Source organism: Populus nigra, chromosome 1 (assembly GCF_951802175.1).
Source record: "Populus nigra chromosome 1, ddPopNigr1.1, whole genome shotgun sequence".
In the NCBI taxonomy this organism is placed as follows: domain Eukaryota; kingdom Viridiplantae; phylum Streptophyta; class Magnoliopsida; order Malpighiales; family Salicaceae; genus Populus; species Populus nigra.
The window spans coordinates 43,551,722-43,572,775 of record NC_084852.1 but is presented as its reverse complement, the minus strand read 5'-3'; the positions used below and the strand labels follow the sequence as shown (position 1 = coordinate 43,572,775).

The window sequence follows — 21,054 nt, the reverse complement described above, 5'->3', positions numbered from 1 at the left end:
TGCTGCGTTGAACTCTGATTGAGTTAGGATAAGTTTGTGTGTAAGTTTGGGTTCGAATAGGTATGGAACCTTGGAGGGGAACCTTGCCTATGTGCCGGTCATGGATCCGGGATTCGGGTTGTGACATATATATCACAACAAAAATAGAGAATTTTTTTAAAAAAATTTAAAAGATGAAATTGAAAGAAACAATTAAATAGAAAAAAAAGTATTAACATATTGGATCGACCTGAATTTCATGATTTAATTTGTCAAACTTGCGACCTAGATCATAGAATTCATTAAGTTTAGTAATTTTTTTTAATTTGTTTTTCAGCTAAAGATATGATAACAAAAATAGTGGAATTATTCTTTTAAAAAGTTAAAGGATGTAATTGGAATGAAAAAAATTAAAGGATAAAAAAATAAAAAAAAAGTTCAGGCATATGGGCCTTGTCTAAGTGACCCAATGTGTATGGACCTTAAAAAAAGCTCAAACATGTAGGCCTCTAGCCCAGACTCATGAACCTGAGCCTTTTTATTTTTCTTCATTTTTTAAAGGATAGATAACATGTCATTCAAACTTTTTTCTTTTAAAAATAATACAACTGACATGTTGTTTACTCTTACTCAGATTTTGACCATTAGTGGTGGCCTAAAAATCATGTGCTGATTTTTTAGGTCAAAAATCTAATTTTTATTTATTTTTACCTAAAACACCTAAATAACACCCATGTAACTTAAAAATAATAATTTATCAAGCTAAAAAAATTCAAAAATAATACAATAACACATATCAAATCAGGTAAGGATTTTCTTTCTCGGCTTTGATCCCTTTTTTTCTAGACAATATTAAGATTGAAAATAGCCATTATTAAATTTTTTTTGTCAAATAAAACTCTTTGACACTAAAATCAACCTTTTTAGTTACCGGAATCAATGGAAACCAACAAATCCCTTTCTTCTTGATGAAATCTAGTGATTTTTTTTTTTCAAACTCAAGAACTAAAAAATAAAAAAATAAACTTTTGGATCAAAAATAATTTTTTAAAAACTTGAGGAATTTGAAAGTTAAGAAGAAAAAGTAGGAGGATACACATTAAATATTGAATTAAAATTTAGATTTTAAATTGGTAATGAAATTTCTCTATAGTTTACGCTAATTTATACCTTGGTCACCTATGTTTTAATTTGCTCAAAACTTAATAAATTATATCTCGATTTGGGTATAGAAGTATGCAATAAAAAAAGAATTGAAGAAAAAAAAAATACTAAAGTAAATGTCCTATAGTATATGTTATAATAATAATAATAATAATAATAATAATAATGATAATTGTATTTGTATTTGTCAGAGATGGGTTAATCGGGGGGCTAGGACTAGGATGCACATCCTCTCTTGAAAGAAGAAGAGACAGCTAGAGGCCTGTAGTTGACAATCGTCAATATATACATGTACTTGAGGTATGGGCATGTTTTTGACAGGGCTAATACCAACCCATCTTCGACATAAAGGGCTCCTCCCTTGCAATCTTAAATGGGGCCTTTTCTCTTGGAGATCTAAACTGAACAGTCACAATACCATGAAACCGGAAATGTTGACCTTTTTCTGTTATGAAGATCGACGGCGACTACCGTCCAAAGACGGGATCTAGAGGCCTTGAGTTTGACAGAATGAACAATGCTGTTCCAATAATGTTGACAGGGCTTCGACACCATTGTTGAATGTCAAACTAAATAATTGCTGCCATGGTATGGAAAATTTAATCAGTAGTGTTTGTCAATGACCCTGTACGTAGAATCCAGCCAGAAATTAAAGGGGCGGAGTGTCAAACGTGCATAAATAAACTAAGATGGGAATGAACTATATAGTAATTGATGTCTAATGTTTGATATGAAAAATATTTTTACATAAAACATTTCATATTTAAATAAATTTTAATGGTGAAGGTGATGATATAGTAGTAATTGTGATCATGACAGTGATAAAATAATGATGGTTGTAATGGTGAAGGGGAAATGATAGTGAAAAAGTAACATTTGTCATGAAAAAAATGATGGTGGTGGTGATTAAAAAAAAAAAATGATGATATAGGAGAGATGATAAAGGTAGTGGTGATGAGGTGATCATGATAGCAGTAGTTATAAAATAATGACGGTGGTAATATACGAGATGGTGGTAAGATGATTGTGGTTATAAAATGAATATGGTAGTTGAAATAGTTAAATGATAATATAATTAGATTATTACTGGTAAAATATTTTATAAAATTTTATGAGTTATAATATTTTTTTAGTAAATAAATTAAATTTAAAAATTACAAAAACAAGTACAAATAAAATATTTTCCGTGAAACAGAGGTACCTTTGGACACATCTCTAACAGGGGGGAAATGCTTTATCCGATCAAATTATGTTAGCACCAAATTAATCATGTTTTAAACGCAACCTAAAAAAAACAATGATTGGACTGACCGACTAATAACCTAAGAATAGAAAAGGTAAACAAGACAAGAGCTTAACCATCTCAATTAAATGGGAGGGTGCATATATCTCTTTATATTATCTGGTCAAAGATTACATTAACTGGCTTTAATTAAAATGGTTTGTCTTTTAATGGAAAAAATATATTTCCATTCTTCAATTTCTCTATAACTAGAGTGTGAGCACGGTTCATTGGGGAATCTTATCACGACCTTATTGCCAAATATCTCAAGGAAACTTTGTTTATTCTCCGTACATTTTCCTTGTTATTTCATTACATTCATCCTGATAATAATTCTTCTGCAAAACTTCCTATATGAAGACATCATCAGTGATGGTATAGGACGACCAAGAATTTAATGGAAAGCGATTTTATAATTATAGTTCTGAAATATATATTTGGAAAACATTATATAATCCCATGGCTTTGACTTTGTAAAAAAAAACAAAATTCTTGACCTTTTCCTCGTTGCTCTTGTTAGTTAGAAAGTTTCACATGCATGTCTGCAATAATGAATTCTTTTCTAATTGGAACCCAGGTGACATCCATGGATTTTGCTCACCTGTCATGAGTGGATTTTTGCCCAGATTTCCCCAAATTAAGGCCAATATTAGTCTTGCTGTACCCTTTGAACAATATTGTATATCTTTCCAAGGTAGATAAGCAATAAATATCCGTGCCTATATATGCTGGATCGATGCTTTAAGTCAAATATATATTTTGATAATTTTAGTTTCTCTTAGTATATGTTAATTAATCAATCAAATTACTTGGGCCCTCAGTTGTAAGAACTCATGTTCATTCAATCCACACATCTCTCTCCTTTTCAGGAGAATTGCATGTATCCTTCTTGTACTGAGACCTGCTTCCATTTCAAGATCTCTTTCCACACACCTTTCCATGTTTCTTCTCGTAAGCTAATATCTTACCTAAACAGCTAAACTAATTGGTTACTTACCATATATATATACATGTTTCATATATATGTTCTTACTCAAAATTAACTTTCTTTCCCAGCCAATTAAATTAAAATACTGCCGTACAAAATCGAACAAAACCCTTGGAGGTCATAAAATTCAATATGAATCTTGGACATGTGATGGTGGTTTCGTGCTGTTGAAAGGAATTGTGCTGTCTCTGTTTAACTCGTTTTCTCCCTTGCTTTTTTTCTTTTCCACTCTGGCCGTCCTAACTCGTCAGAGTGTTCATATCAGGTGCGTCCAGTCGGACTAGAAAGAGCATGGCCTCTCCCTTCCTCCTTGGGAGGAGAAACTCCAGTTATCCGGCCGTCGCTCAATATTCCATCTATTTTTTCCTTACCTTCATTTCTCCGCCCTTGACATAACCACAGATACACATACAACGAATATTTGTAGAAAATCGTTGCCGATGAATATTAAAAATATTGCACAAAACTTTGAAATAAATGTTACAATACAGGCATGTATACGTATGACACTAAAAATTTGTTGAAAAAGTTCAATCCTATTGAATTACATCAACCATATTAAATATTTTTTTTTCCCTGGCCATGCTACAGAAACCATATTATATATATAACCATATTTTAATTAGTCGGGCCAAAAGGCATATTGGTAGAAGACGGCTTCTTGTTTATTTTTCGAACTGGTTAAGTTTTGTTTTTTTAAATAAAACTATAAAAGCATTTTAGAAGCCATCAAGGAATTGCTAAAGTTTTTTTTTTTTTGCATATATATATATATATATATATATATATATATATACAAGATTCCGTGAGTGAAGAAAACTCCCCAACCTATCATTTGCCATGCCCACGTTCCAGTTTCTTGTCCTTTAGTGAATGCACATCAGTATCACAGGGAAAATATTAAATGTGTAACCAAACAAATTAATAGGGATGAAAATGGAAACATGCCTGATCAAGTTGTGCTTCAAGCCGCCAACAACGTGAAAGAATCAAGCTAAACATATGCTACTAGCATTTTTTAATGTTTACTTTGTAAGAAGTTCTGATTAGTGGCTGCCGACGAGCCCTATGTTTTTGAATGGAATATGATAGAAAAATATATTAGGTTACTTTTTAAATCATAGACTTCAAAATTTTATCATGAACCACGTGCATGTTGATTAATATATAGGTTTAACTAGTTTTTTTCCGGCATAGATAATTATTTGAAATTTATATTAAACTTAGTCTAAGTAATAAGTCTCGGAATATTTTGATCTGACTTCTTATATAATTTAAATTTAATATTAAATAGCGTGAGAGTTATTTCATTATAATTAATCCCTTCAACTTGATTGATAAAAAAAAACCCGATTGGTCGATAAAAAAATTCTAAAGATAAAATTAAGATAAAAATAGAAAGAGATTAACATAAAAAAAACCTTATGAATCAATTTCTTATCTAACTTGGGTTTAAAATTAAATCATGTGAAAATTATCCTAATGTGACCTAGTCAACTTGATCGGTCTAAAGGCAATCCGCCCTACGGGTAAAAAAGAAGAAGTCTAATTATGAAATTGAGAAAAAAAAATGAAATTGATAGGGAAAAAAACCTATCAACCTAATTCTTTGTTTAACCCGAGTTTAAAATTAAATCATATTAGAGTTGCTCTTGATATGATCTAATTGATTTGGTTAGTTCAAAATCAACCCTAACGATTGTTAAAAAAAAATTGATGATATATGAAATTGAAAATAAAATAATGAGATTAAAATTAAAAAAATAGGAGAAATGAAAAAAAATGAAGTGGATGAATTAAAAAAAAATAATTTTTTTTATTGTTTATATGAATAATAAAGTTCCATAAAAATTTTCAAAATTCTAAGTTGTTTTAGTACAGAAAAAAATTGATAAAGAATCCTATCATTTACATTGACTCGTGGAATGAGAGCACTCTATAATATTATACAATAAATTGATAGGTTTTAGAATGGTTCACTCCTCACGTTTCATTAAAATTTGAGTTTTTTGAGATCCCAATTAAACAATGCACTTAACAATTAAAATTAACTTCAAAGATAAATAAAAGAAAGCGTATAAAACACAAAAAGATAGTCATGGTAAAATATATTTATTTTTGTGCATCTATTTTTTTTTCTTATAAAAAATTATTTTTTATTTTTATTTTTAATTAGCATTCAATATATACACATTTTATGATTTATCAATTTATATACTTTTCAGTTTATTTTATTAAATATAAATATATATTTTTTATTCTTCAATTGTAAAATTTTACGATAACATCATAATGACATATTATATAATAGATACACACAAACAGAATATATTTCATGTGGGTACAGTCGCCAATATATCGCTATAAATATTTCATGCCATATTATATATATAAAATAGATACACACAAACAAACAAAGTTGATATAATTATTTCTTGAGATAAACCTTGTAATTAATTTCATAAATGATCTCCGATGTAATATTTTTAGTAGTTATTTTCAGATAAAAGTTAACAGATGCACTTAATTATCTCATTAATTAAGGGCTAGCTAGTCAACTGGTATTAGTATTGTTTAATTAATGCTGTAATAAGTAACGGATTTTGAATTTAAAATTTTTAATGTAATTAATCACGATTGTTTTGTGATGTGATTAAATAAAAAGTTTAAAACTCAAAATTATCTAATCATTATCACATTTAAATATTAATTAACCATCAAAAACTAACAATGGGCCAATAAGTAATCTCTTAATGAGCATCTTAATTAAAATTAAATACTAGTTAACGAAATCCTTATATTAAAAGGATTGACTCATTGTTTATTTTCTATATATCATTTATCATGTAGGGTTAATCTCATAATTAAATGTATTGGTGTCTAAAAACCGAATGGAAAGAAACTTGATTAATTAATTTAATACAAGAAAGTTGATGTTTAAGCGATTAACTTTACTTGTTACACTCGTTAGCATTCCGATATCTATAACCAGATTGAGGTATAAAAGTAAAACCATAGAAGCCCATTTTGTCAAACAACCCCGATTGTTTGCACAGATTTTTCAAAACGATCACATCAAGATATGTTCGTCGTCCTTTCTCTAATTTAAAAATCTCTATATGGAGACAAAAGAATTAAATTATGTTGAAAAATTCAAAATTATAAATAAATAATTGCATTCTTTAGCTGTCAAAGCCGAGGACCTTGACCAAAACCTCTCCTCAAAGTGTATAAGAAGGTTATATAACAAGCATCATCAAATAATGAAGTAAACATTGAGAGGAAGGGAAATGGAGTTGGATAGGCTGAGTGCTAGTTCAAAAGACGTTGAAGAAGATGATGACATCCTGCTCCCAGGGTTTCGATTCCATCCAACCGATGAAGAACTTGTAGGATTTTATCTTAAAAAGAAAGTAGAGAAGAAGCCTATCAGGATTGACCTCATCAAACACGTTGATGTCTACAAATATGAGCCATGGGATCTTCCAAGTATGCATGCTCTTGCACTATTGCTCCTTTGTTCATCGATTCAAATATATTATAATGTTAATATATGTAGTTATAACTATGTGCATGAAATACAAAAATGTTATCTAAACACCTTCAAAGTAATTAGTAGAACTATAATTTGCTTCTTTTTTTTTTTATCAAAGAGATTTACATAAAATCTACTATATAAAACTAGGACGAATTACAAGGGGAAAAAATTCTTTAATTAAGTTGTTCTTACCTCTCTCAGGTTTACCATACCATTCTGTACAATTGTTGCAGAAGACAAGAAATTCATGTCACTAAACTGCAAGAAAATTTCCTTTATCAATTTTATTTATTGCTTTTTTTTTTGTACAGAAGAAGCAAGTTGTAGTGCTGGAGAAAGGGAGTGGTACTTCTTCTGTAGAAGAGGAAGAAAGTACAAGAACAGCATCAGACCTAATAGGGTCACAAGATCTGGATTTTGGAAAGCTACAGGCATTGACAAGCCAATATATTCTGTTGGGAAAATCCATTACTGCATTGGCTTGAAAAAATCGTTAGTTTATTACCGAGGAAGTGCTGGAAAAGGCACGAAAACAGACTGGATGATGCACGAATTTCGCCTTCCTGCTTGTGAAAATACTGCTAGCCTCACCAATCCTGACGACTGTGATATTCACGAAGCTGTAAGATTCGTCCATTCTTGTATTTTTTTTTTACTGATAACTTGGGATGCTTAGTCCATTCGGTTTTTGATAGTTTTTATTTCTGTTTTTTAATGTTACAGGAAGTTTGGACACTTTGTCGAATATTCCAGAGAGAAGCTCCCTTTAACAAAAAATACCTCTCTTCAAAACAACAGTGTGTTAGTACTGATTCAAGTGCTAGCCCTTGTCAATCAGACAATCGTAGACATAACGATGAAAACTTCGAAGTTTCAGCTAATAATAAGGTGATTGAAAGCCAAGCTACCAATGATCATTTCTATGGAAATAATAACCAGTCGTTTGCAGCCCAGATGAGCTTAACGAGTCAAGTTCCATTTACAACATCATATCTAAGCTTTTTGAATCAAAATGGAGACCAACTTTTTGGAGATGAGAACTGGGATGAGCTTAGACCGATGGTTGAGTTTGCTCTTGATCCTTCAGAGATATATTGTATTACATAAATGGAGGGCAGATGATGTTGCCGGTATCTTTTTCTCTAGGAAAGAAAAGTAGTCCGTCTAAACGTGATGGGGATGGGGTGGCATGGAACTCAAATAACAAATAGTAACTCACAAGAGGGTGTAATTGTATTAGGCTTCTTGTTTTATGCAACTATTCTACACGTGTAATTTCACTTACGTTTTCTTAACTCCCCGCCACACCCTCATTGCTACTTTTTTAACCAGGACTTGTACCCCACTGCAACGGGTTGAATTGGATTTTCATTTATAATTCTATTTAATTTATTATTTTTTTTTTATAAATTTAAATTTAAATTCATTCAAATTATTTTAGATTCAAGCATGTTAAATATATAAATTGGATTAATTTTATGTCCATATTATAGATATTTATGAATTAAATTTATATTATGAATTAATTTTTATGAGCTGAGTTGTGAAACTCGAAAGAGGTTCATGTAGGGAGGAATATTTACAACTCGAAAGAACCTAACAACTAAAAAGAATTCAAAACTTTTATATAATCTAAGTGTCTGAAGCACGAATTATTAAGAAATGATCGAGCACCAGGACAAGGAGTAAGCTCCATCAACAGTAACTTATGCTAAGATAATTATGCAACTAGATCATATCTAAGCATTTGGCTATATCCAGCAACGGCTATATAAATCACTTTATAAAATACTTATCCAATCCTATTATGCTACTCAAGAAATGAGGGACAAGAGTCACGAATTTCCCAAAAGCAGAGAATACCATGCGAGGAATATGTAAGGGATTGGAATGAACAAAAATAGCAACATAAAAACTAAGCTTCAAAGTAAGGTAAGTTTTGGTGTTTAAAATAATTGGTGGAAGGTGATGAGTAAGGAAGAAAGAGAGTATTTGTACCAAGTAAGTTCTATGGGATATACGGAATAAGTTGGATTGATTAAATTTCAAAAATCTTAACTTACCACTTGACCCATAATGTCCATTTCTTAATTAGGGTGTTTTTACGAATACTATACATAATATCCACATTAATTGAGATTATATATATATATATATATATATATATATATATATATATATATAAACTGATTTTTTTAACATTCTTACCAACTACTAGGAAAAAACTAAAGTTGTACTACCAAAAAATTATCAAATACAAACAAAAATACTATCAGTAAATTATAGTGACATTTACTAATAAAATATTACCTCGCTATTTTCATTGATATTCATATATGAAAATTGTTCATCAATGATTATAGAGGGAATTATAGTTGAAAAGAAAATAAAGAAGGAAAAATGATGTTTTATTATTACATATAGAATTACCGAGAAAACATGTTTGTTGTTATTACCTGTCTATGAATACGTCAATAACATTAAGTTATAACCTAATAGATGACCTCTCTCTCCCCTTCCTCATTTCTTCTTCTTCTTCCTTTTTAATACCTCATAAAACTTCACACAACACCCTTTCATTTTATCACAAATCAAGCTCTTATCATCACAAATTTAGCCACCCCAACACTTAGTCTAACAATATCCCTCTTCTAGTTCAATTTTTTCTTAAGATTTGCTTCATCAAGTAAGACAAACTACCTATTTTTTGTTATAAACTATTTCTAAAAGTTGACTTTATGGTATTTTGATATAGTATATGTAGTTTGTTTGTGTGTTTACTCCTTTTATAGCTTTTTCTCATAGAAATTTGTTATATGAATGTATGATTTGTACATGTTAGAATTTGTTTGAGATTTTGAAAAACTATATTTATTTTTCATTTGATAGAATTGAGTTTGATTTTGTAACTTAAGTGTTTTTAATGAACTAAATAATGGTTTATTTAATGGGTATGCTTCAAATTTTTTTTAATTTTATTGTTAAGTTAAAAATTTCAGTAAATTTGGAGGGATTTGAATTTTTATAGAAATTGATAATAATTTAAATGTACTATTAAAATAGATTGAATAATTTTGAGTTAAACCAATAATAGCTAATTAGTTAGGTACCGATAATTTGTTTAGTTTACATTATTAATTAATACATGTTGTCATTAATATTCTATATAGGTTTCATATAAGTAATGGATGATCGTTCTTGGATGTATCTAGTTTCACCTGAAGAGTCGTACAAGATGGATTATTTAATAGAGCTGATGATTTTATTAATTACGCACTATCTAATTTGAAAAATATTAGTAGAGGTGTTATTAAATGCCTATGTAAGGGGTGTAAAAATAAAATCTATGAATCTTCTATAAAAAAGATTCATAGAGAAATACTTATGTTGGTTTACACACAGATAATCATATGTTTTTTATGAGACTATAATAGAAAAAATGGTTGGGTCAACTTTTAGTTCTTGCAACATGCATGGAGTTGTAGATAATAATAGTAATCGTTATAGGAGTATTGTTATGAATTCAATGGGAATGAATCAGGGTGATGCAGGTGAATGTTCGATCATAGATGAAGAATCAAATACAAACACAACCACTTTTTAATCTTTTGAAAGATTCTAACTAACCATTATGGGATGAGTGAATAAAATCACAGTAAATTATCGTCTGTTACACATGTATTTGCCATCAAGTCAAATCATAAGCTAAACGAGACCAATTATGACAAAATCATTGAATGAGAAAAAACATTATACTTTAAAAGAATAAGCTGAAAGAGAATTTTTATATTGTTAAATCCATGATGAAACTCTTTGGCCTAGGATATTAAAAAATTAACAAGTGTTCAAACTTATGCATGTTGTACTACCTAGAAAATACATATTTGACCGAGTAAAAGACTTATGGGCATGCTCGGTATAAACTCAAAACTAGCAAGGGAAGGACTTTTGTCGCACATTATTATAGAATGTACTTGTATAAGAAATATTGTAGACATACTCTTGTGTGGTTACCTCCACCATTGCTATTGTATATTGCCCTACACATATATATAGAAAGGGTTTGCTAACCATTAGGTTAAGCCTACTAATTATTCTCAACTTGGTATCAGAGCTTTCTGCCGTCAAAACTCTTTTCTCCCTACCTCGCTTTACATCCTGCCCTCTCTCTATTTTTCATCCATGGATTCTATTGCTACCGCCGACCTCTCTCTCTCTCCACAGGTGGTGCAACACAGCCGGCCAGCCATCCCCAAGCTGCTGTCGGTGGTGTCTTTTCTCCCTAACATTAGCCTCCACTTGCAGAGCATGTCTTTGATTCTTCCTCACAAGTCTCTGTCGTTCCTTTACCTCTCATAGGAACACACACTACAGCTATTGTTCATTTATCAAACACCCACCAAGTTGTTTCGTTGAAACTTACGAACACAAATTATCTTTATTGGCGAATGCAGATGAAGCCATATCTCCTTGGTCAAGGTGTTTTTCACTTCGTTGACGGCTCAGTGCCGTGTCCTCCACCTTATATTTTTGACAGTTCGGCTGGTTCTTCCTCTATCATCAGCCCTTATTTTCTTCGTTAGAAGCAACATGATCAACTTATTTTGAGTGCTTTACTCTCCTCTCTCTTCGTGGATGTGTTGCATCTCTTGGTAGATTGTTCTACCTCGCATTGTGTTTGGCACACTCTTGAGAAAGCACTTACCTCTCTATCTAATTCTCGCATCATGTAACTCCATGGCTCTTTTCAAGATCTTCGACAAGGTGACTCATCGGTTAGTATATACATGCAGCAAGCCAAATCGTTATTTTGTGGTGAGTTCAAAGACTTTGTAATGAGTCTCATAACCAAGGCAGAACCGTTATCATATGCTGATCTTCATAACCATCTTCTTACCCATGAATTTTTGCACAAGAACTCCTTTCATTTTATGGCTGCCGCTCCCTCTCTGTTGTCTTCTTCTTCTCTGCTGCAGCAGCCACCACTGCTGCCAATACCACAGTTTTCTACTCGCCATGCCATGTCTCATTATAGCCCCAACTTCAGCCACAACAAGGGTCGCCTTAGAGGTAATTGGCGTCCCAACAACAACCATTACACTCCTCAGAACAAGGGCCAATCTGCTGCAGATTGGCGGCCAAACCATTGGCAACAGAATAGGCACAACTCCAGCACTGGGCAGTGGTCTAGACAGTAGCATGTACGCTGCCAATTGTGCTCCAGTTTCGGCCACACAGCTTCCCAGTGTTTCCAGTTTCGCAACAGCACTCAACAGCCCTCTACTCACCCTGCTGTTGGGAATATTTTTGTTGCGACTTGGTTCCTCGACATCAATGCAAATCAACACGTCACATCTGATCTTGGAACTTTGATCGATTTTGCACCCTATCTTGGTAATGATTATTTGCATATTGGTGACGGTAAGGGCCTTAACATATCTCATATTCGACATACTACATTACATTCCGCAAAACACATGTTTATATTATCTAATATTCTTCATGTGCCTCACATTACCAAACCGTTGTTATCTGTTCAAGAATTTTGTCGTGATAATCATGTTTATTTTGAATTTCACGCTTCTATGTTTTATGTGAAGGATCTTGTCACCAAGGAAGTTCTTCTTTCCGGTCAGAGTCATGATGGTCTTTATGTCCTCCCCAAGTCTTCTACCACGTCAGTTCCTCAAGCTTTTTGGTCTCTTTGCATCTTCGCAACTATCGACCTGTGGCATCGTCGTTTGGGCCATCCAACCCCTCGCATTTTAAATTTGTTAGTTTCTAGAAATAAAATCATATGTACTTCTAGACATTCTCTTACCTAGTGTCAAGCTTGTCCTTTAGGCAAGTCGTCCCATTTGTCATTGCGACCTATGGGTCATAAAACTTCTGCCCCACTTGATTTAATTTTTAGTGATGTTTGGGGTCTTGCTCCTATGTTTTCTTCTGATGGCTTCTACTATTTTGTTATTTTTATCAATACGCATACCAAACATATATGGTATTATCCGCTTGTTGCAAAATCTGATGTCTTTTCCCCTTTTTAACATTTTCAAACACTTGTTAAGCGTCAATTTTCACTTAAAATTAAATATGTTTAAATTGATTAGGGCGGTGAATATCATAAATTAAATAAATTTTTTCAGACCATTGGTATTCATCATTGGTTAATTTTTCCTCATACTCATGAACAAAATCACAATGTTGAACGTCATCATCGACATATTGTTGAAACTGGCCTAGCCCTTTTAGGCCAGTATAATGCCCCATTATGATTTTGGAACTGTGCTTTTGAATCATCGGTATATCTTACTAATCGTATGCCTACTCTTGTTCTCTAAAATACATCTCCGTTTGAGTGTCTGTTTTGTCGCACTCCTAATTATAACTTCCTATGTACTTTTGAGTGTCTTTGTTTCCCCTTTTTGTGTCCATATCATGCTCATAAATTAGATTTATGGTCTTCTCCTTGTGTGTTTTTAGGCTATAGCTCATCCCATTTTGGTTATCGTTGTTTTAATTTAGAGTTTAATCGTATTTATGTCTCCTGTCACGTTCATTTTCATGAAAATATCTTTTCTTTTGCGAAGTCTGAACAGGTAACATCCTCACCGGTACCTCCCACCCCACCTACTTATCTTCCATCCTTGAACCCTCCTCCATCTTTTCAGCCTACTACTTACCAAACCGGCCCCAACCACAACCCAATTCTACCCTCTATCGAACCCCATCAGACTACCCTTTTGCTTATAGATTCTGCCACCCCTTCATCACCATCCCACACTGCCATATTGTCACTATATGTTTGTCTTTCCAATGATCATTGTGCAGGAATAGGTTCTCCATCATCGAATGTGCATGTTCTCAGGTTTGCTGCAGTAGAGCAACCCGATTCTGCAGTAGATCATCCCAGTTCTGCCGCAACCTCACCAGCATCTGCAGTGCCGACCAGTCCCTCCACTGCTTCTCTAGTTGATCTGCAACTCTGTGTAGACCTCTCCTCATATCCTTTTCAGCACCTTCCAAGTACATGTCACACTTCTTCATACCCAGCTGCTCGTCAACATCCCATGGTTTTTTGCACAAGACAGCGCTGTCCACCACCACTGCCGCAACCTCTGCCGTCTCCTTTAACCGAGTAGTTTCACCTCCCTCTCATGAGCCACTTGTTTTAATGATGCTAACAGATATGAGGCATGACATAGTGCTACACGTAAGGAAATTTAGGCCTTACGCGCAAATAGAACTTGAACCTTAGTGCTGTTTCACTCCTCCATAAATGTTGTTGGTAGTCAGTGGGTGTACAAGATTAAACGCAGATCTAATGATAGCATCGAGAGGTATAAAGTATGTTTGGTTGCTAGAGGTTTCACTCAGCAAGAAGGTATTGATTACTCTGAAACCTTCAGTCCTTTCATCAAACAGGCGACCGTCAGATTAGTCTTTTCCATTGTAGTTTCATGTGGTTGAAAAATTCATTAGCTTGACATTTATAATGCCTTCCTCAATGGTGTTTGTCGCACCCTCACTACGGAGCGCGGCGGAGCGGCGACCCCCGATAGGTTTCAGGGTCTTTTATTTTTTTGTGTAAAAGAGAGTCGCCACCTAGTATTATGGTCACTAGGAAACCTAACTGGTCTTTCAGAGATTCTAAGGCAAGGGGCTGGTTGCGTAAATGAAAGGTGTTAGCACCCCTAGACGCCCTACCTAAGGTAAGCTGCTTGGTGTTTAGTTTGTCTTATAATTGCTATGGTGTTGGTGTTTTCTAATCCCATCAGTTTTTCTCGGTTTAATTCTAACTAAATTTATTAAGATAGAAATCCAAGGAGATTCCATGTGCTTTACAAGCTCATTTTTTCCTTGGTATTTCAAGAGTTTGTGACTCGTAAATCGCAAGGAGGAGGGACACAAATTTAGAAATCTAGGGCGCTTTTAAAAAAAACCTATTTTTGCCTTAGTGTTTAGTACTCTCACGGCTTGTAAACCGTGGAGTACAAAAAATTAAAATGTCCTCGATTATAATCAAGGCTTCTTTCAAGGATGTGTGCGGATTTATTATTCCTAGAAAATTATTTTGGATATTTACCGCTCAGGGTTTCTTTATCCAAATATTAATAGTGAATAATAACAAATTATTCTCGATAATATTTTGGGTATTCGTCCTTTAAGGATTTCTTTATCCAAACATTAGCGGTGAATAATAAGATGAATTCCCTCCAAAAATAAGATTTTTATATTTTTTTAAATATTGGCCAATACCTTTTGGAGTTTTACAAACATGTTGTAAAATCCAGAAATGCAAGAAAATAATTTTTGTTGTGTTTAAGAAATCCATGCGAAAACACATTTTTAAAACTTCAAGTATTTTTTGTATATAAAAAAAAACATTCAAAACATGTTAGGGTATTGGCCGTATGCAACACACAAGAAAACATTTTCTTTTTTTGAAACATAAACATCACAGTTAATCACAATTAAAGACAACAAACTATACACATATACATATATTCTCAAAATTCTGCAAAAAAATGAATAAAATATAACCAAACAAAGATGGTCCCTCAAAACTAACTTTTCTCAAATAAAATTCGGTTCATTCTTAAACCCTAAAAATTAAGCTCTGTCACTGTTCAAGTGAATTATAATTCACTTGAACAGTAACACAAATGCTGTCATTCAACGGCAAAAAAGATAACGCCTCCCCCCTTTGAATCTGCCAAACACCTTACTGCAATTGCAGAAGGGGATTCCCCGCAATTTCAATTTCCTTTCCCGGCCTAAACTTATCAAAGATACCCCATCCCAAATTATAAAGCAGAAAAGGAAAACATTTGAACTAAAGAGTGGGCTGATGACAGCCCCCCCTCTTCCGGTTCCTTATGCACCAGAAAGAAAAAACAAAACAAGGAACCTGCAACTCTAACACAAAAAAACCATCTAAACTCCAGCCACGAAAAGAAAACAGAAGACATGCATTCATTGTATGGCAAAAAGGAAATAGAAAACGAGAGTGAAAAGCTAGAAAACAAAGTAGTTTTTAAAACATCAAAAACAAGTACCTGCAGGTCTCGCTGAAATGGTTTACTGCAACAACTGAAATAAAAAACCAAGCGCACGTTGCTGTCAAGGTTTAGAGCAAAACCCCCTCTCCGTCTTGTCTTTTTTTTTTGCTTTTTTCTCTCCGTTTTTCTCTTCTTTTATGCTCTCTTTTCTCCTTTTTTATGCTTCATGTTTCTTCAGCAGAAGAGGCTTATATAGCCTAACATGCAACTCTATTTAGGAAAGATATATTACATTGACTTTAGGGTGTGATATCGGGTGAGCAGAAATAGGAAACCAGAATATTTGATTCTGATTATGTGAACAGAAGTGATTTCTTTCCAAATTTTAGAGGATGGTGTGGCTCTTTTTCTTTCCTTCCATAGGGCCAGCTGCTCCCTTTGAAATGAGGCAACAAAAACGTGGTCTTCAGCTCCAAAAATCAGACGTGATGAGAAAGGAAAACAGCAGAGAAAAAAAGAGAAAGAAATCAGATGGAGGGTGCAGCTGCAAGGTCTTATTTTCCTTATTCGGTGTGGTAAAAATCCTGTCATTTATGATGATCTAACCCCCCTCTCCAGCTTTCAATATCATTCTTCAATTTAATCCCTCATTTTAACACTTTTCAATTCAGTCCTTGGTTCAAAAAAATCCTTCGAATCAGTTCCGCGAACTTGGGCTATATCCTTCCTATGGCAGAATTGTCTACCCTCACATTAGATATTCAAATGGGAATATCTTAAGCTTTTGATATCGAAATCAAGTGATTCAAAAGCTCAAATTCATCTACGCGTCTAGGACTAAAACTTTGATGAAGAAGTCGAAGTGAGATAAAATCTTTTTACAGAACAGAATATAGCAGTAATCTAGTTGGTCAAAAGGGATCTCCGGGTCTAACTCAAAAACTAACGAATGCCGAGAATCCTGATATGATTGAGAGTATGAACTAAGAACAAAAATCATAAAAACTAGGCTAAAAATAGAGTTTTTTTAGTGCAGACTCAGGTCAATATTCTTCTCGCGGCAGAATTCTCTACCTTCACGTTAGATATTCAAACGGGAACATCTTAGGCCTCTGACATCGAAATCAAGTTATTCAAAAGCTCAAATTCATCTACGCGTCTAGGACTACAACTTTGATGAGGAAGTTGAAGTGAGATAAAATCTTTTTACAGAATAGAAACTGGCAGTAATCTAGTTGGTCAAAAGGGATCTCCGGGTCTAACTCAAAAACTGACGAATGCCAAGAATCCTGATATGACTGAAAGTATGAACTAAGAACAAAAATCATAAAAACTAGGCCAAAAATAGAGTTTCTTTAGTGCAGACTCGGGTCAATATCCTTCTAGCGGCAGAATTCTCTGCCTTCACGTTAGATATTCAAACGGGAACATCTTGAGCCTCTAATATTGAAATCAAGTGATTCAAAAGCTCAAATTCATCTACACGTCTAGGACTACAGCTTTGATGAAGGACTCGAAGTGAGATAAAATCTTTTTACAAAATAGAAACTGGTAGTAATCTAGTTCGTCAAAAAGGTTCTTAATCTGACAATACTGAACATCCAAATCTGACTGAGAATCTGCTTTAAAAACAATGATCTCTAGGACCTAATAAAGGTGTACGTCAATTTTTCAACATGTAATGAGTGACATAATATACCTAGGATGGTCAGATATCGTACGAAACTGGGTTAGAATCAAAGCCTAAGTTGGAACAAAAAATTGCGACAGCAGCAGAACCATTTTTTAGTGCAAATTCTGAGAGATTTATTCAACCTTAAAGACCAGATAAAAAAAGAACAAATTTAGCATATGAAGACTCCTGATCAACCTAAGAGAACCTGATGATTTTGGTAGTAAAGGGGAAGGATAAAAAGAGCAGAAAACAGCTCAAACAAGGTTTAAAAAAAAATATTTCTTTCTGTGCTTTTGTCAATCTTCTAGTGAATATGAGCTAAACTCCTACACTCTGTTCAAAAGAGGTATACACCATCTCCAGCACGTGGGGTCCAAAATTGAGTAACAATAGTGTTCTTGACGAAGAGGTCTACATGAAACAACCTCCAGGTTTTGTTGATTCTACTCTCCCCTTTCATATATGTGTGTCGATTGCATAAATCTCTATATGGTTTAAAATAGGCTTTGTGGGCTTGGTACACTCGTCTGAATGATTTCCCGTTATCTATTGGTTTTCATGCCTCTAAGGTGAATACCTCATTGTTTATCTTCTTTGTTAGTGCTGATATTTGTTATTTTCTGGTCTACGTTGATGATATTCTGCTTACGAGTAGTAACTCTCTTCTGCTCCAACGCCTCATTCAACTACTAAGCTTAGAATTTAATCTTCGCAACTTGGGTTCTGTTCATTATTTTTTAGGTATTGAGGTTCAGTCTACTAGTTTGGGTCTTATGCTTTGCCAGCATAAATATATACTTGACATCCTTACTCGGGCTGTTATGCTATCTTACAAACAAGTTGATACCCCTATCTCTACATCCAAAGCTACCATTCTGCTTGATCCATTGTTTTCTGATGCTACCCGCTTCTGTCAAATTGTGAGTGCTCTTCAATATCTCACTTTTACATACCCGAATATTTGTTTTGTTGTTAACCGAGTCTGTCAGTTTATGCATGCTCCTACAGATTCTCATTGGGCTATCGTGAATCGCATCTTGCGTTATCTTCGGGGTACGACATCATGGCTTATATATTACTCGTAACTTGTAGTTCTTCTTTTGCCTCACATGGTTTTACATATGCAGATTAGGCAGATAATGTTGAGGATAGAAAATCTACGAGTGGTTACCTTGTGTTCTTTGGTCAGATGCCGATTTCGTGGAAATCCAATAGGCAACGCACAGTTGCTCGCTCTTCTACTGAAGCTGAGTACAAAGTCTTAGCCAATGGCACTGCTGAGGTTATCTGGCTTTAGTACTTATTAACAAATCTCCAGATTCCGTCTGTTTCTGCTCCTATCATCTGGTGTGACAACCTTGGTGCCACTTATTTATCTGAGAATCCTATTTTTTATGCTCACACAAAACATGTTGAGGTCGATTATCATTTTATTTAAGATATAGTTGCAAAGAAAGAGATTCAGATTCGTTTTATTTCCTATCAGGATCAACTTGCCGATGTCTTCACTAAGCCACTTCCTACTTCTTTGTTCACTGCTTTTCCTTTCAAGCTTCGAGTTGATCCTCCACTCTCAGCTTGAAGGGGCATATTATAGAATGTACTTATATAAGAAATATTGTAGACATACTCTTGTATGGTAACCTCCACCATTGCTATTGTATATTGCCCTACACATATATATAGAAACAGTTAGCTAACCATTAGGTTAAACCTCCTAATTATTCTCAACTCAATAGAAAATAAGATAATTTCCAATCACTTCTAGACTATAAAAGGTTATTTATGTCTCCAAAAACTACTGAGCACATGATATGGCATCATTCACTTGATGTAGTGGATGAAGTCATAATGCGCTCATGGTACGTCCTAATAGTGAAGCCTAAAAACAGTTTAATAAGGTGTATCCTTAATTTTCAATGGAATCATTGAACGTACATGTTGTGTTATGTACAAACGATTCAATTCATTCAGGTTATTTGTTGCACCATATTCTTCTTGGTCGATGATACTCATAATGTGTTCTTGTAGTATGAGAGCATCGTGTTTGGTTTTTAATCTGGCAAGTAGAAGTTTTCTGGTTTTGTTGTGACCCACAACTGAGTTAAGCGAAGTATTTTTTAGGAGCTTCCTTATTAGAAGACTAATATCTTCCATCATAATTTTGATGTCATGAATATCAAAAAGAATATGTTTGAAAATATTTTTAACACAGTGATGGATGTAAAAAGAAAGATAAAGGATAAAATAAAAGTTAAAATGGATATATTTTTTTTTGTCATCATAAAAATATGGAATTGGTTTATGATGGGTCACAGATCGCAAAACCTAAAGCCAACTTCACCTTCAACAATAATGAACAATTACTTATCTACCAATGACTTAAAAGTTTGTGTTTTCTTGATTGATATGCTTTGAACATATCTAGATTGATGAATTTGAAGGATGACAAATTATATAGAATGAAGAGTCATGACTACCATATATTTATGCGAACACTCATTCCACTTGTTTACATATATTTATTGCTAAAAAGAATATGAGATGCACTCATGATGATCAATTATTTTTTTAGAGACATATGCTTTAACAAGTTATATACTTAACACTTGGAGAAGTTTTAAATGAATATCATTTAGACAATCTACAAACTTAAGATGATATTCTCTCTATTTATTTCTTACTCATTGGAGCATTTAACCATACATTTTATCATTTGAGATAAAATTTTGAGGCCTTGTCTAGTGCAGATGCATGTATCCATTCGAGAAGTTATGGATTGTACATGTATTCTAATTACAATTATATTATCTTTTTCAAAAATTAAAACATTTATTTAATTTCAGGCTTATATTGTTGTGAAGATCTCAACATTTATCTCATACTATTTTGAGCTTCATTTGAAAACAAGAATCAATCGTATTCCAAGATACAATGACAATGGTAGAGTGTATTTGATCGAGAATTTGTCAATATTTTCTCATCCTAGATGACCTTTACTAAAAAATACAGTGAAGGAAAGATACTTGACAAAAATCAAATCTAGACATGCACATAATTATATGTTATTTAACTACGATAAATCGAGATCTTTTATTCAAGAAGTACAATAGTAGCATGTTGTTATTTTTAAATAATTTTTTCTTATACTCTTATAAACTAATAGATTGAAAATTGTTTTATAGGCAACATCGTCAATTTTTACTTTCTCAAAATTCACATATGATTGAATTTAAAATTTTTCAATTATAAGATAAACAATTTTCCATGTGGTTCATCTCTCATAATATTTAATTTCATTAAACTTTTCTCTTTAACTGTTAATGATTGTAATCTTGTACTAGGTTTATCAATTGGGAGAGAATGTTAGTGGTGGTTTTATTGTACTATGTTTGGGTTTCTAAAGAAAGGTTAAGTGCTATAACG

At 33.2% G+C, this 21,054-nt stretch overlaps 1 protein-coding gene across 1 annotated transcript; it reads left to right on the top strand.

The window, feature by feature from the left end:
- The first annotated feature begins 6,688 nt into the window (after positions 1 to 6,688).
- Positions 6,689 to 8,339, top strand: LOC133696890 (transcription factor JUNGBRUNNEN 1-like). Its single transcript, XM_062119216.1, has 3 exons — positions 6,689 to 6,902; positions 7,263 to 7,573; positions 7,675 to 8,339. The coding sequence occupies exons 1-3, from the start codon at positions 6,704 to 6,706 to the stop codon at positions 8,056 to 8,058; spliced, it is 894 nt and encodes a 297-aa protein (XP_061975200.1). The 5' UTR covers positions 6,689 to 6,703; the 3' UTR covers positions 8,059 to 8,339.
- The last annotated feature ends 12,715 nt before the right edge of the window (positions 8,340 to 21,054 follow it).

Bases quoted from the DNA above. Each gene is read 5' to 3' on its own strand.
- LOC133696890 (XM_062119216.1), top strand. From the start codon at position 6,704: ATGGAGTTGGATAGGCTGAGTGCTAGTTCAAAAGACGTTGAAGAAGAT. The intron at 6,903-7,262 runs GTATGCATGCTC...TTTTTTGTACAG, and splicing joins TGAGCCATGGGATCTTCCAA to AAGAAGCAAGTTGTAGTGCT. The intron at 7,574-7,674 runs GTAAGATTCGTC...TTAATGTTACAG, and splicing joins ACTGTGATATTCACGAAGCT to GAAGTTTGGACACTTTGTCG.